Source organism: Haematobia irritans, chromosome 4 (genome assembly GCF_050003625.1).
Source record: "Haematobia irritans isolate KBUSLIRL chromosome 4, ASM5000362v1, whole genome shotgun sequence".
In the NCBI taxonomy this organism is placed as follows: Eukaryota; Metazoa; Arthropoda; class Insecta; order Diptera; family Muscidae; genus Haematobia; species Haematobia irritans.
The window spans coordinates 6,081,128-6,096,058 of NC_134400.1; the positions used below are offsets into that span (position 1 = coordinate 6,081,128).

General features: G+C 32.1%; 1 protein-coding gene across 11 annotated transcripts in view; it reads left to right on the forward strand.

Annotated features, from left to right (window-relative positions):
* nrm (neuromusculin) overlaps window positions 1–14,931 on the forward strand; it is an 837,985-nt gene that overhangs the window by 815,615 nt on the left and 7,439 nt on the right. For 5 of the 11 annotated variants that reach the window (XM_075308254.1, XM_075308257.1, XM_075308255.1 and 2 more), the window contains 3 exons: window positions 748–845; window positions 5,526–7,508; window positions 9,363–12,714. In XM_075308254.1, the coding sequence (XP_075164369.1) occupies window positions 748–845; window positions 5,526–7,508; window positions 9,363–11,675 (4,394 nt within the window). In that variant the 3' untranslated portion in view covers window positions 11,676–12,714. Of the gene's footprint in view, window positions 1–747; window positions 846–5,525; window positions 7,509–9,362; window positions 12,716–14,931 lie in introns of those variants that run through there. The other 6 variants (XR_012722287.1, XM_075308262.1, XM_075308263.1 and 3 more) reach the window with 4 other exon arrangements.

Here is a 14,931-nt window from a genome sequence, read left to right on the forward strand (position 1 = left end):
GAATAAAACATTTACAGCCGTGTTGTAACCTAATGTAATTAAAAGATTGTTATTGTGTTTCTAACAAAATATTTTAATAAGCAAATTGAATTTTATATAATAATTGTTTTCATAACATTTAATGTTTCTGTGTGTTAAGCATGCCTGTTTTGCTATTTTTTTAGTTTTTCATATGACTTGTTTGTTTTTAATTTTAGCAGATAAAACAACAGTTAGCGATATTTTTAAATTAGGTCAAAATATAATTTTAATTAAGGTTTTAGGGTTAGAAAAACAATATATGATTTTTTTCTTCAATTTAATTTAAGTTTTAAATTAATTTAAGATTTTTTTTAATATACATTCTTTTTTTCTAATATTTTCCAAGTTTATTTTATTTCTTAGATTTTTCTTCTAATATTTTTGTTTTTATTTTTTTTTTAATTTTTCAAAACCAAATCTCAAAAACCTCCCCTTCCACAACTCAAACAAAACGCTGTGTGTGTTTTCCAAAACCTAATTAATACAACTCTGTCATCTACTACAACTACTTCCATCATTTCTATAACTACAACTACTACGATAAAATCCACCACAACAATCATCTGTGTAATATTGTGTAATACCTTATGGATCAACCTTGAATGCCACTGCTACAACGCTGTTGTTGTTTATCCAATGTTGCCATATTATCCATATGCAATGAAAAAATAATGAAAAAAAAAAAAACAAACAAACAAATAAAAATTAATGCGGTTTGGCGTTTAGCAGTGCAAGAGAAGTCATCTTCTATGGCGGATCCATTAACGGAACCTGGAGAGTATGAGAATTTGCCGTTCCATGGTCTGCAAACAGCTCCCAATAAGGTACTTATAATTTTCTGTTGTTTCTTCAATATTGTTTCAATATTGTTTGTATTTTTTTATTTACCTTTTTTCTAAATCTATAAAACCAGTATACAAATTTTACACTGTCTTTGTGAAAGCTTTCTATGTAATTCTCCATATACATTCAATACTCACTTGATCATCAGACACTCATATACACATACTTATACATATATTCGTATAAATACCGTATAACACATGTATTGTAATATATTTTGATATTGCTTTACATATTATTCTCTCCATCTTCTTCACTCTTTGAACTCAGCCACTCAAGCATTCAATCAATCAGTCAATCAAGCATTCTGTCTACCATTCATTCTCATGCATTTATTGTAAACATTACATTATGTGGCTTTTTATTCGTCTATAATTATTATCTCTAAATATATATATACATAATTGTGTATGATTCTAATTTGAATATTTGATCTTTTATATATAAAAAAATATGAATTTCAAGCATATCAAAGATTAAAAAGTCTTTGTTTTATTTTTTTGTTAATATATGCTTTTGTTTTTTTAATTTTTTGCCGTATTGAATTTCATTTAGATTATTGATATTATATTGATTTATTGCAAAATTGTTGATGGTAATTTTTTATGATATTGGTTTTATGTAAATTGCATAAGTTAGTCGATGTTGAAATTGTTTTCTTAGTTATAAGCCTTTTATAGATATTTTTAAGCAAACATTGTTGTCTTTTTTAGATTGTTTTTATGATTTCCTTCATAATCTTTTCAAAAATTTTTTACATCAAATTTTGTCTTAATTTAATTTCCTTAATCAACTGTATCTTCTATCTATCTTATGGATATTATCTTGTTAATTATGGTGTTTTATGGTTATGTTGTTTTTTATTTTTTAATATTTTTTATATTTAATTGTACAAAAAATTGTAAATCAAATTCAACTGAACAATTTTATAAATTCCCGAGTAAAACTTGAGAGGTCTAATTTGATATGATTGGATATAAGTAGATCTGAAAAATGATAAGATCTAGTCACATCTAATTACTATGGGATTAAATCTGATCTCAAATTTTGTCTAGTCGATCTAGATATAATTATATCTATCTCTGTATATAGTCGGATCTGATCTTAGATCTCATCATATATGGAATTATATATAATTACAACTAATTCTATCTCATCATATCTGGTCATATCTTCTTATATCAAAAGGGGCAATTTTGATGTCTGATCATATCTGATTAAATCTCCCAATAATTACACGGGTTGGCCGATGACACGTTTATTCCACCCTATTTGGGTAAGCAACATCACCAAACTTGGGGCAAGACAATTTAGTGGAACGAGCTTTAAAGAAGAGTAGCATAGCCTTTACGGGAGAGAGGGTACATACATGGCAGGGTAGATAGATTTTTTTCAGCTATTATATCACAATGGAGGGTAGAACCTAAGTGTGTTGATAACACTAGGCAGAAACCATATCATACGCCCTACGGGAAATTGATCGCCCGACGAACAGTACAGGACTAGGCGGTAGTGTGCATGGATCAGTCAAAGTTCTTGTCACAAAGGACACTTTATTATGGGTTTGTCATTGAAGGGGTAAATTTATACGATATGACACGATTTGGACTCACGGTTGCCACAGTTGGTAGAATTCTACCAAAAATGTTAGATTTTTTACTGTTTGGTATATTGATAGAATTCTTGATCTTTTGGTAGATTTTGCCAACTATTCCTCTCCAACTAAGAGGTACTTCATAAATTTTCTATATTTTTTTTTTTGACAAAATTTTCAGTCCCAGTTCTTGTCACAAAGGACACTTTATTATGGGTTTGTCATTGATGGGGTAAATTTATACGTTATGACACGATTTGGACTCACGGTTGCCACAGTTGCAAGAATTCTACCAAAAATGTTAGATTTTTCACTGTTTGGTATATTGATAGAATTCTTGATCTTTTGGAAGATTTTGCCAACTATTCCTCTCCAACTAAGAGGTACTTCACAAATTTTCTATATATTTCTTTTTGACAAAATTTTCTGTAAAAAGAAAATTTTGACAAAATTTTCTATAAAAATAAAGTTTAGCAAAATTTTCTATAAAAACAAAATATTGCCTACTTTTTCTATAGAAATCAATTTTTCACAACATTTTTCATAGAAATAAATTTTTCACAAAATTTTCTATAGAAATAAAATGTTGAAAAAAATTCTATAAAAATAAAATTTTACAAAATTTTCTATAGAAATAAAATGTTGAAAAAATTTCTATAAAAATAAAATTATAAGAAAATTTTCTAAAGAAATACAATTTTAAGGAAATTTTCTATATAAATAAAGTTATAGACAATATAATATAAATAAAATTTTGACAAAATTTTCTATAGAAATAAAATTTGGACAAATTTTCTATAGAAAAAAAGTATGACAAAAATTTGCGATAGAAATAAAATTTTGACAAAATTTTCTATAGAAATAAAATTTTGACAAAAAGTTCTATAGTAATAAAATTTTGTCAAAATTTTCGATAGAAATAAAAATTTGAGAAAATTTTCTATAAAAATAAAATTTTGAGAAAATTTTCCATACAAGATAAACTGTTGACAAAACTTTTTTATAAAAAGTCAAATTTAGAGCAAATTTTCTATCGAAATACATTTTTTACAAAAATTTCTATAGAAATACCATTTTGACAATTTTTTCTATAGATATAAAATGTTGACAAAATTTTCTATAGAAATAAAATTGTGACAAAATTTTCTATAGAAATAAAATTTGGACAAATCTTCTATAGAAAAAAAGTTTGACAAAACTTTTCTATAGAAGTAAAATTTTTACAAAATTTTCTATAGAAATAAAATGTTGCCAAATTGTCTATAGAAATAAAATTTTGACAAAATGTTCTATAGAAATAAAGTTTTGAAAAACTTTTCTATAGAAATAAAATTTTTACAAAATTTTCTATAGAAATAAAATTTATTAATTTTCTTTCTAAAAGGTGAAATATTGACAAATAAAAACACACAGACCTCGAGCTTGATTTATCATTTCATTAGAAATAAAATTTTAAGAAAATTTTCTATAAAGATAAAATTTTGAGAAAATTTTCTTTGGAAATAACATTTTACAAAAACTTCTATAGAAATAAAGTGTTTAGAAAATTTTCTGCAGACATAAAATTTTGAAAACATTGTCTATAGAAATAAAATTTTGACAAAATGTTCTATAGAAATAAAGTTTTGAAAAACTTTTGTATAGAAATAAAATTTTTACAAAATTTTCTATAGAATAACATTTTGACAACATTTTCTATAGAAATAAAATTTATTAATTTTCTTCTAAAAGGCGAAATATCGACAAATAAATAAATAAAAACACACGGACCTCGAGCTTGATTAATTATTTCATTAGAAATAAAATTTTAAGAAAATTTTCTATAAAGATAAAATTTTCAGTGGAAATAACATTTTACAAAAACTTCTATAGAAATAAAGTGTTTAGAAAATTTTCTGCAGACATAAAATTTTGAAAACATTGTCTATAGAAATAAAATTTTGACAATATGTTCTATAGAAATGAAATTTTTATAGAAATAACATTTTGACAAAATTTACAGAAATAATTTTTTTACAAAAATTTATATAAAAATAAAGTTTTGACAAAATTTTCAATAAAAAATAAAATTTTGGCAAAACTTTTTATAAATATTTCTATAAAAATAATATTTTGACAAAATTTTCTATAAAAGATAAAATTTTCTATAGAAATAAAATTTTGACAAAATTTTCTATAGAAATAAAATTTTACCAAAATTTTCTATAGAAATAAAATTTTTACAAAATTTTATATAGAAATAAAATTTTGACAAAATGAGATTTTGCAAACCCGAAGTGGGTATGGAAAATGTTTCACGTCCAGGGATAATTTTTCTGTGTACATATTCCAGATGTTAATGGGCAAATCTGTATACACATGTTAACTAACTTAGCATTAGATCAATGTAAGTCCCTTTCATGTAAACAGTTTTCATATTTTGAATCATCGGACTTAAAGGACTCTATGGACTTAAAGGACTCGAATGATTAACTTATAAAAAAAACAATGTCAAAGTAGAATATAATTTTTTTAGTTTTTAAATAATTTTTTCCTTTCAGTATTTCCTACAATGAAAAACTAAACATTTAACAATATTTTAACAAACACCCTATTCAAGTGACCTTTATTTAAATCTAAATGTTTGATGTTTTTGTTTTTAATAACAGCTTTCCTCTTAACACAATCCTTTCATACAAATTTTAATTTTGTTTAAATTTTCTATAACAACTAACTATTGAATGAATAATTAACCCAAATTAACAAAAACAAATGTTTCGTATTCTTCTATTTTTGTCTCATTTTGTTTATGCTCCACTAAAACAATGCAACAATGAAACTAATGCTTGAAATGCCCGCTGCTATTTTGTGAAAATTTTAAATGAAACCCTTTTGGAATGCTCTGGTATTGTGGTGTGGTGTTGAATAAATTCCTGCCAAATCGAATTGTGCCAACACCATAAATCAAATTTCGAAAATGTGAACATTGCCCTCTCGGAAAAATCGTTCCTGCTGCCTTCAATGAAATGCATTGTTGTGTGGCATTGCGCATTATTGGCTTTTGGAAACTAAAACAAAAACGAAATAGTTTACTACTCCTACGACTCCTACAAATTTTAATAACAACACAAATGTGGTGCCACGCAGTGTGCCACGACCCAAGAGACTCAATGGAAATATCAGCCAAACAACAGCAGCAACATTGTATTACGATGAACAAGACGCAGATAACCAATCACAGCAACAACAGCAGTATTATCAACAACAGCACCAGTACAGTACCATGCCCTTCAATCGTCACACGCCACAGACATCAGTAACGCCAGCCCAAGCGAATGGCTCCTCCACCATTCGTAACGAAGGAGGTGTCATTGTTCATACCAATTCGCTAACAGCCAACAATTTGCAGCATAATCAAAATATCCCTGGATCAGTTGGAGGAAGGCCAGCTGGAGCATCGAGTCCCAATCCTCATCAAATGACCTATAATCTCAATAATTGCTTCCCCAAGAGTTACACCGAATACTATCACAATCAGCAACAGAATCATCATCAATTCCAACAGAAATATGGCAACAGTCCCTCGTCCTCGTCCCAGATGAATGGTGTGGAACATGATTTTAACACATATGCTGTGGTTGAGCGGCCACACAATACGCCCACATCTTCGGCAGGACGAGCCACAAATCCCTTTTTGGCTGTCACCAATTTCAAGAAATTCGATACATCAGGTGACGAAGAGATTGCCAGTGGTGGTGGTGCAGGTAATTACCAGACCACTTCAATGAAACGCCAGGGGAAACGTAAAACATTTGTGGATAAATTGGAAGACAAGAGATTCTATTCCTTGAAATTTGCTGGCAATAAACACAAGCAGGCGACACCCAAGAATGGTCCTCTACATTTGAATGCCTCGCTCATTGAAGCGTCATCGTCGCCAGGAAATCGAGTTCATGCAGACTCCGGTTTTATGGGTGGTGGTAGTGGTCGTGCCATGGGAAGCTCTGGCATGTTGGGTTCACTGCTTGCCTCTGCTGGTGGCAATAACAAATGCAAACGTCATCATTCTTTTGCTGGTGGTAGCCTTGGCGATATTGATTCCAAGGGCCCTGTTCAGCGAAATGGTCTCCATTATTATGATCCTCCAGCCTATGAGAATGTCAACGATGCTGTCCAGGTGCATGCATCGGCCGCCTTGAGTGACATGGAACTTCCCGATCCCATGTCGTCGGCAGCCGGCACTGCCACGGTTGTATTGCACCCCTTGCCTCCGTATGGGGCACATAACGGAGTGGGCGGTACTGGAGGATCACAGGGTCCAAAGAAAAAACATCACCAACGCCAACACCAGCCCAAGGAGGATCTCAATCTCATTGAACCCGAACGTTTAAGCATTTATCGCAGTGACTCGGGCATATCAAATTCATCGTATGAATGTGTTACGCCCCTACCCAATGGTGGTGGAAATCAGCGTGGTACATCACCGGCTGGAAAAACGCCACGAACTCCCAAGACCCCGAAAACGTCCAAGGGCCATAAGAACCAGACGTTGGCTCATTCAGCGGTGACCGCAAGTTTCAATACATCCCACAAGAGACAGGCACCCAGGGTCCCATCCGCAACGCCCCTCTACATGAATGTAAATGACCAGCAGCAGCCGTCTGGTACCACATCCTCCACAACGGGTGGTATAGCCAATTTGGAAAGACCCTCATCGCCAAATTCCACTATAGCCACATCTGCCTATGAATCGGCCTCATCGTCACAGAATGATACAACCTGTAATGATCCCACTTCAATGTCATCGACCAATTCCCTCTACAGCAATAATAAATCGATGGCTCCAGGTGCATTACGTTGTAATCGTCATCAGCAGCAACCGCCCGAATTAACAACACCCGAAGAATATGAGCAATATCAACTGGGTCACCATAGCCATGCCCATTCGGCATCATCTCTATCGGTGGCCAGTAGTGTTAGTGCCGGAGGAAATACCAATGCAATAGGGAGAAATGTCAAATGTAAGAAACAACAGAGGCCACTCGGAGGTGCTAATATAAATCTCATGGAGGTAAGTGTACCCGAGAAGCTTTGAGAACTTACTAATGCTTTTGCGCAAAAGCTTTTTAGCAAATTATTTCTGTTTTTTTAGAGGGATTACCTAAAAAAAAAAAATATTTGGATTCAATCACGAAAGTAATTGATCCAATTAATTTTTAATTGAAATGTCTTCAATCACAGAAATGATCATTATCACCGAAGTTAATTAAAAAAATAATTGATCTAATTAAAAAATTAGTTGATACTATTAATTTTTGTGATTGATTTTTGTTTAAGTAAAAAAAATTTTGAATATATTAAATTTTTAATTGAATATTTTTAAAAATTTTCTATAGAAATAAAATTTTGGACAATTTTCTTAAGAAATAAAATTTTGAGAAAATTTTCTGTAGAAATAAAATATTGACAAAATTTACTATAGAAATAAAATTTTGACAAAATTTCCTTAAGAAATGCAATTTTGAAAAAATTTCCTTAAAAAATAAAATTTTCAGAAATTTTGGTGAAAATTTTTTTCTATAAAAGAAGATTTTTGTTTGGTTTTTTCCATTGGTTCTTCCCTAAGAGAGCAAGTTTGCAGTTGATCAAAATTGCCAAGAAAAAGAAAATTTCCCGGAGCTTTTTTCATCGCTGTATCTAGCTAGACAACTTTAGCCAAGGGGCTGTTGCCTTCCTATCCATAGATTTCCAAATTCTAAAGGGGGCTAAATTTTTTCTGGATGGAGCTAAGCCCTCCCCCAGAGGACTTTGTACGCTTTTGAATTTTTCAGAACCACTTCATATTATTGTTGTCTTATTATCTTTAAATGGCCTTCAACTATTTGATCTAAGTCTGGTTATTCATCCTTCCGCCTATCTGTCTTTCCGTTTGAAATTTATTTGTGCAAAATTGTCTTTGCTTATAATCAAAAATGAAAAAACAAGTTCAAGTTTTTTTTTTCAAGCTCAAGATCATCGATTTGGGCCGTAGAGACAAAAGGAAACTTTTGTTTCCGGGAGGCAAATTTGGGTGACAACTCAAGCTCGGCCCTCTACCAAATTCAAGGACCCAGTTGTATAAATCAATTAATTAAAAAAAAAATAATTTCAAACAGAGTCTATATCCTAATCCTGCTGCCTCTCTGGAATCTCCGGAAATATTAACCAAATCCCAGCCAGTGATATGGCGTTCCAATCAGGCTGGTAGTCCTCAAAACTTACATCAATCGGATTTTCTCATTTTTTCCTAAAACTAAATCCATAAAATTCCAAAATGATGAATGAATTTGGGTTATTCCTTCTGTGAAGATGATATAGATGATGAAGAAGACTTAGATAATTTTTCGAAAACCAAATCCCATTACTCATCTAGAGTAACTCTAATAATGGCCTATGACAACAATCAAGAGAACATCATACAATGGCCGATTTGAACCAAGCAATTAATTTCAAAAAATTCAACGAAAAGTTGTTTATATCTCCGTAAATTCAAAAGTAGTTTATCTCCCTAAATTCAAACTCTGATGGATTTAGGACCTGCACCTAATTCCCGGCACCAATGGAACCAATCATTTTCTTTCAAAAATATCAACAGAAAATTCCTCAAGTCTCTTTGAAAAAGGAATAGATTTTACCTTAAAAATATTTTTTTAATTATATTATTTACAATTTTTTTTTATCAAATTTATTTATCTATTTTTTTTTTATTAAAAAACAAAATTTATTTCTTTTAATATTTTCATTTCATGTTCGGTTTACTTGGCTTTATATACCTGCATGTGAATCTCATTTTTTTTTTGTTAATGCGTGTTGCACTACTTTTTATGGCTGCTTTTCTGTTAAAACCGCCCTCACAAACTACGAATGCGAATAACTAACCAAACAGCTTAATAAACGCCCTCTTGCCCACAATCCATTTTTAGCAACAAAACCTTCCGCCACCACCTCCACCGCCTGTACTAAGAAATTTCGACGACAGACTATCAGCGACCCCTACGCACATATCAAAGACATTAACGAACGGCTACAGTGGCGACAATTGCAGCAATATCTTGCTACCCACAGTGGGGACAGGCAAGCCAACAATTATTGCCCCAAATCCCCGAACACGGGCAAGGCAAAACCACCCCCACCAGCAGCAACAGCAGCAGCAGCAGTCCCACCAGCAACCAACAAATCACCAGCATGTGTCGCTGCAAAATCACAACAATTTAAACAGCAGCCAGAGCAACAGCAGTCTAAGCAAATTGGTCTACAACAATGCCTCCGCAATGGGTCAAAAAATCTCAACGCCAATGTCCAACGGTCACAATCACTCGTCGGCCACACACATCATCAACAACAAATGCTAATGTTTTACAACAAAACTATTCAAAGTGGTAGCAATGGAGTCAGCAACATTTCTGCCAGAATTGACAATGAAATGGGCAACCCTCTGTCAAACTCTAATGACAGAACGCCGTTTTATGATCATCAACGTAGCCACCATCAGCAGGAGACTAATTCTGAAAATGTGCGGGGATTCAAGGCTACTGGAATTCCCACTGCTGGCCAAATGTACTCCATGAAATGCAATGACAACCAATCATTTGAAAGGCCAGCGAATGGTGATGCTGATGTTGGTGGTGATGGACATTTTGATGAGTCTGGGAATGGAAATAGGTCATTACACCAAACCCATCATCCACATCATCATCCTCTACTAGCCACCCGGTCCTCCGAACAATCAAATAGCCCAAAATTGCCCATGACCATTGCTGAAAGGGAACCTAATCAATGTCATTCCGGTGAGACCTTGGCCACTTGTATTGGCCGTCCTGTTAGGTTACCCTTGCGTAAATATCATAGCTTCCATTTCCAGCCAACACAAACTGTGGCCGGCCACCACTTGAGCAAATTGCAACAATTAAGGATGCAGCAGCAAATTCAAAATCTCTCTGAGCCTCAGACAAATGAGGAGCCCCAGTATAGGCATTTAAATCAAAGTTATCAACAGAAAGGTCCTTTAGTATTTCGTCCCTATCAGGTAAATGAGGAGGTGACATTCAAGCCCATACAACCATCGGAAGAAAGTGAAGATTCCATGGATTTGCCAAGTGAACGAAATCTAACGCCTAAAAGACAAGCGGAAACGTTTATGGATTCGGGAGATTTTACAAATTTCACAAAGCTTTCCGTGGTAGCTAGACAAGATTCAAATGAAAAACCTCCGGAATTGCCAAAAACTGGGCCACCATCCATAGATAGGGAGGACCAAAGTTTTTATGGTGATATGGAAATAGGATTACCTTTCTCAACGAAAAATCTGAAGAACAATGAGAAGGGAGGCCCATTAAAAGAAAATCCTATAGAGGGATATGGCAACTCTTCCCAGGGGGGATATGAAAATTCCAGGGATTCACAAACATTTTCCTCGCAACACAATTCTCCTAATCGAGGCATTTCTTCTTTAGGGGAAAATAATAATTTTCCGCCAACCGATAACGAGAAACCTTTGATTAGGCATAGCTTAGAAAATCTTGGGGTCTCCTATATAACTGCTAGCAATGATAGGTCTACCAAATTAAATGTTGATAATAAGAAAACTTCCTTTCTCAAATTGAATTTGAATAAAAATTCTCCTCCCTTAGAATCTCCCCAACATATTAAGGCCTTGCAGGATAATTTGAAAAGTAATGGTCAAACCATGGGCAAACAAGACTCAAAACTAAAACAATTGGGTCAAATTTACAAACCCTCTAATTCGGAGTCATCTGAGGAAGATAAAGAATCCTTGGAGGGAAAACAAAAATCCCAAAGAAAATTGATTTTCTCAGGTGGTACACAAAAAAGTACATCTCTTAATCCTGCTGCCTCTTTGGAAGCTCTGGAAATTCTAACCAAATCTCAGCCAGAGATATGGCGTTCCAATCAGGCTGGCAGTCGTCAAAACTTACATCAATTGGAACTTTTTCATTCTTTGCAAAAAGCAAAATCCCAAAATAAATCCCTAAAATCCCCTGAAGATGACGATGATGAAGATTTGGGCTATTCATTTTGTGAAGATGATATAGATGATGATGAAGCAGACCTCGATGATACTTCCAAAACCAAATCCCATTACTCACCTAGGGTAACTCTAATAATGGCCTCTGATAACAATCAAGGGAACCAGGTGAAATACAAACTAACTCAAACTCATCAAGAAGTCCAAATCTAGAGAAATCACAAAAACAGCCCTTGATTTACAAAACAGGAATTACAAAATTGTATATATATTAAAAAAATTAAAAAAAAATACTAAAACAAGGAAAATAACAAATCAATAACCCTAATGCAACAAAGAATTAAGCAAACAAAAGCTTGAAAAACAAACAACAACAACAAAACCAAAATTTTTATTATTAACTATTAATAAAAATACAGATATAACGATTAGTATTATTATAGATTATATTTTGTTTATACAATCACAAAAAATATAAAAATCACCAAAAAACAAAAAAGAATTAAATCTGAAAAAAATGACTGTAAGTTTTGTTAGCAACTTAAATGATATTAACAACTAAGGAAACTAAAACAAAGGAAATATTTCAACAACAAAAAAATGAAAACCCCAAAAAAAATATAAACTATTAAATAGACCATCAAAATAGTTGTCTTTTATAAGGAGCCTAGATATATATATAGAGGATAATTTACACTCAACATAAACCAAAAAAGAAAACAAAATGCATTCCCTGAAAACCAAAAACAAATAAGGCTCAAAAAGCCTGCATTAAAGACCCTTTCTACCATTCCCCCCTCTCCCCCTTAAGTCATATGTGTATGTTAAAAACATGAATTTTGTTCTTTATGTATTTGTATATGTATTATATTAGAGATATTAAAGATATGTCTGTGTATATTTCAAAGCCCTTCCCCAAAATTCCTTAACCCCTCCCCCCCACCACCACCAAAAAAAAAATCCTTGGAATTCATTTCTGCCACCCCTACCGTGACCTTTTTGAAGGGCTAAGTTAAGTTAAATCATATTTAGGATTATATATAAATAAAAATTTTATGATATATAATTTTTGTTTTAAGTTTTAAGCAAAAACCAAAAAAAACCCCTCCCAAAAATATAATCTAAGATAATGGTTGCAATTAATTGTGTTTATTGTTTTGTAATCTATGGCAATAAGTTTCTATTTATTTATTTATTCTATTTATTTATTTTAGTATAAAACCAATTAAAGCCTTTTTTGTATAGATAATAGGCAAACAAAAAAAAACGATTGAATTATTAACAAATAAATAAAAAAAAAAACATACCAAAATCATAAAAAAACAAACATCAACAATTTTGCTTATATCTTTTGTTTATAAAAACCAACCTAAGCTTCGAGGCTAAAAAGAATTTTGTTGGGAACAACCAAGGCAACGAATGCTTTAAACAAGATTTTATTAAGCCTTTTTGCATAGTTTTTAAGAACTAATTATTAACAACAAATACGTAATAACATCCCGCCTTCCATACAAGCGGTCATGGGTTCAATCCCAATTTCGAGCGAAAAAAAAATTTTTTCAGCGGATGTTTTCGTCTCTGAGTAATACCGGTGACATTTCTGGGCTTCTCAAACCATCTCTATACCCAAAAAAAAAAAACACTTTTCTCAGGAAACGAAATTTTAAACAAACGAAATTCTCTTTTGTTATAAAGTATTTTCTTAAAGAGCAACTAAACCCAAATTCGTGACAAGTGTTGCAACGATTTTATCTAAAGACTTTTATTTAATTCAATAGACATTTTTTTAAATAGCATCAAAAGAAAACTTAGTTTGTCTAAAATTTCGTTCTTCAGAAAAGAAAAATTTTCTTTCAATGGAGGTCGTTGAGCTACACATAGTTTCGGACAGCACCCATTGATGAGAGTAAAGTTGATGACCTGCACTGAAAAAACGTTGCCCTGATACAAATGTTTCTTTCACCACTTACTTTTCTCTCGAATGAACTTTTAGACAAACGAAGATCTCCATTCAATTAAATTTTTAATTGATTTTTTTTAACTTAATTAAAATTTTAATTGGAAAAATTTTCCAGAATTTTTTTTTCTGTGTAAGTAAATGTGTACATCTGGGTATTTTAATTATTTTTTCCGCTGATTTTTTGTGACAATAAATTATATATTCCTTTCAAAATTGCGAGCTTTTAGCGAAATCGGTTGAACCGGTTATTTGTTTCATAAAACACCTTCCAACAGTTTTAGAAAAAAGTCCGATAAAACCCGACTTTCAAACATCACGGGTGTTTGATCACTCAATCCTAGCTCCAAGGGCAAAACGGCTTCATTGAAAAATTTGTATTTTAAGGACAAAAACTCTTTGTATAGACGACATTTTTGTCAGTGTATGGTAATATAAAGACCGAAATAATCGGAGCGATCAATATAACCCAATATCAATTGAAGTTTTTGTAATATTTTTTTATCTTACGCAATGAAAAGTTTCGTTTCTATTAAACGAACATTTTGACAAACTAACTATGAAATTTATTTCTTAAGGAATTTTTCCAAGGACAAAAAACTGGCTGGTAGTAACAATGATTTTGGTTTGGTTAATTTATTCAAAAGAACAAAAGAAAAAAACAAGTATATACGGCCGTAAGTTCGGCCAGGCCGAAGCTTATGTTCACTCCACCATGGATTGCGTAGAAACTTCTTCTAAACACTGCCATCCACAATCGAATTACTTGAGTTGCGGTAACGCTTGCCAATGGCAAGGTATCTTAAAAGCTCCTAACACCGTCTTCTAAATTGGAAGTAAGTCCATACGTGGTATATATTAAATCAAAAAAGACCGACTAAATACGTATATAATTCAGTTTGATAAACTTTTCTATAGAAATTAAAATTTTTACAAAATATTCTATAGAAATAAAATTTTAACAAAATTTTCTATAGAAATAAAATTTTGACAAACTTTTCTATAGAAATAAAATTTTGACAAAATTTTCTATAAAAATCAAATTTTAACAAAATATTCTATAGACATAAAATGTTAACAAACTTTCCCATAGAAATAAAACTTTGACACAATTTTCTATGGAAATAAAATTTTGACAAAAGTTTCTATAGAAATTTTGGTAGATTATTTTTGGCTCGAGTGGCAACCGTAATTATGAACCGATATGGACCAATTTTTGTGTGATTGGAGATCGGCTATATATAACTATAGACCGATATGGACCAATTTTGGTATGGTTGTTAGCGGCCATATACTAACACTACGTTCCAAATTTGAACCGGATCGGACGAATTTTGCTCCTCCAAGAGGCTACGGAGGTCAAATCTGGGGATTGGTTTATATGGGGCCTATATATAATTGTGAACCGATGTGGACCAATTTTTGCATGGATGTTAGAGACCATATACTCACACCACGTACCAAATTTGAACCGGATCGGATGAATTTTGCTCCTCCAAGAGGCTCCGAAGG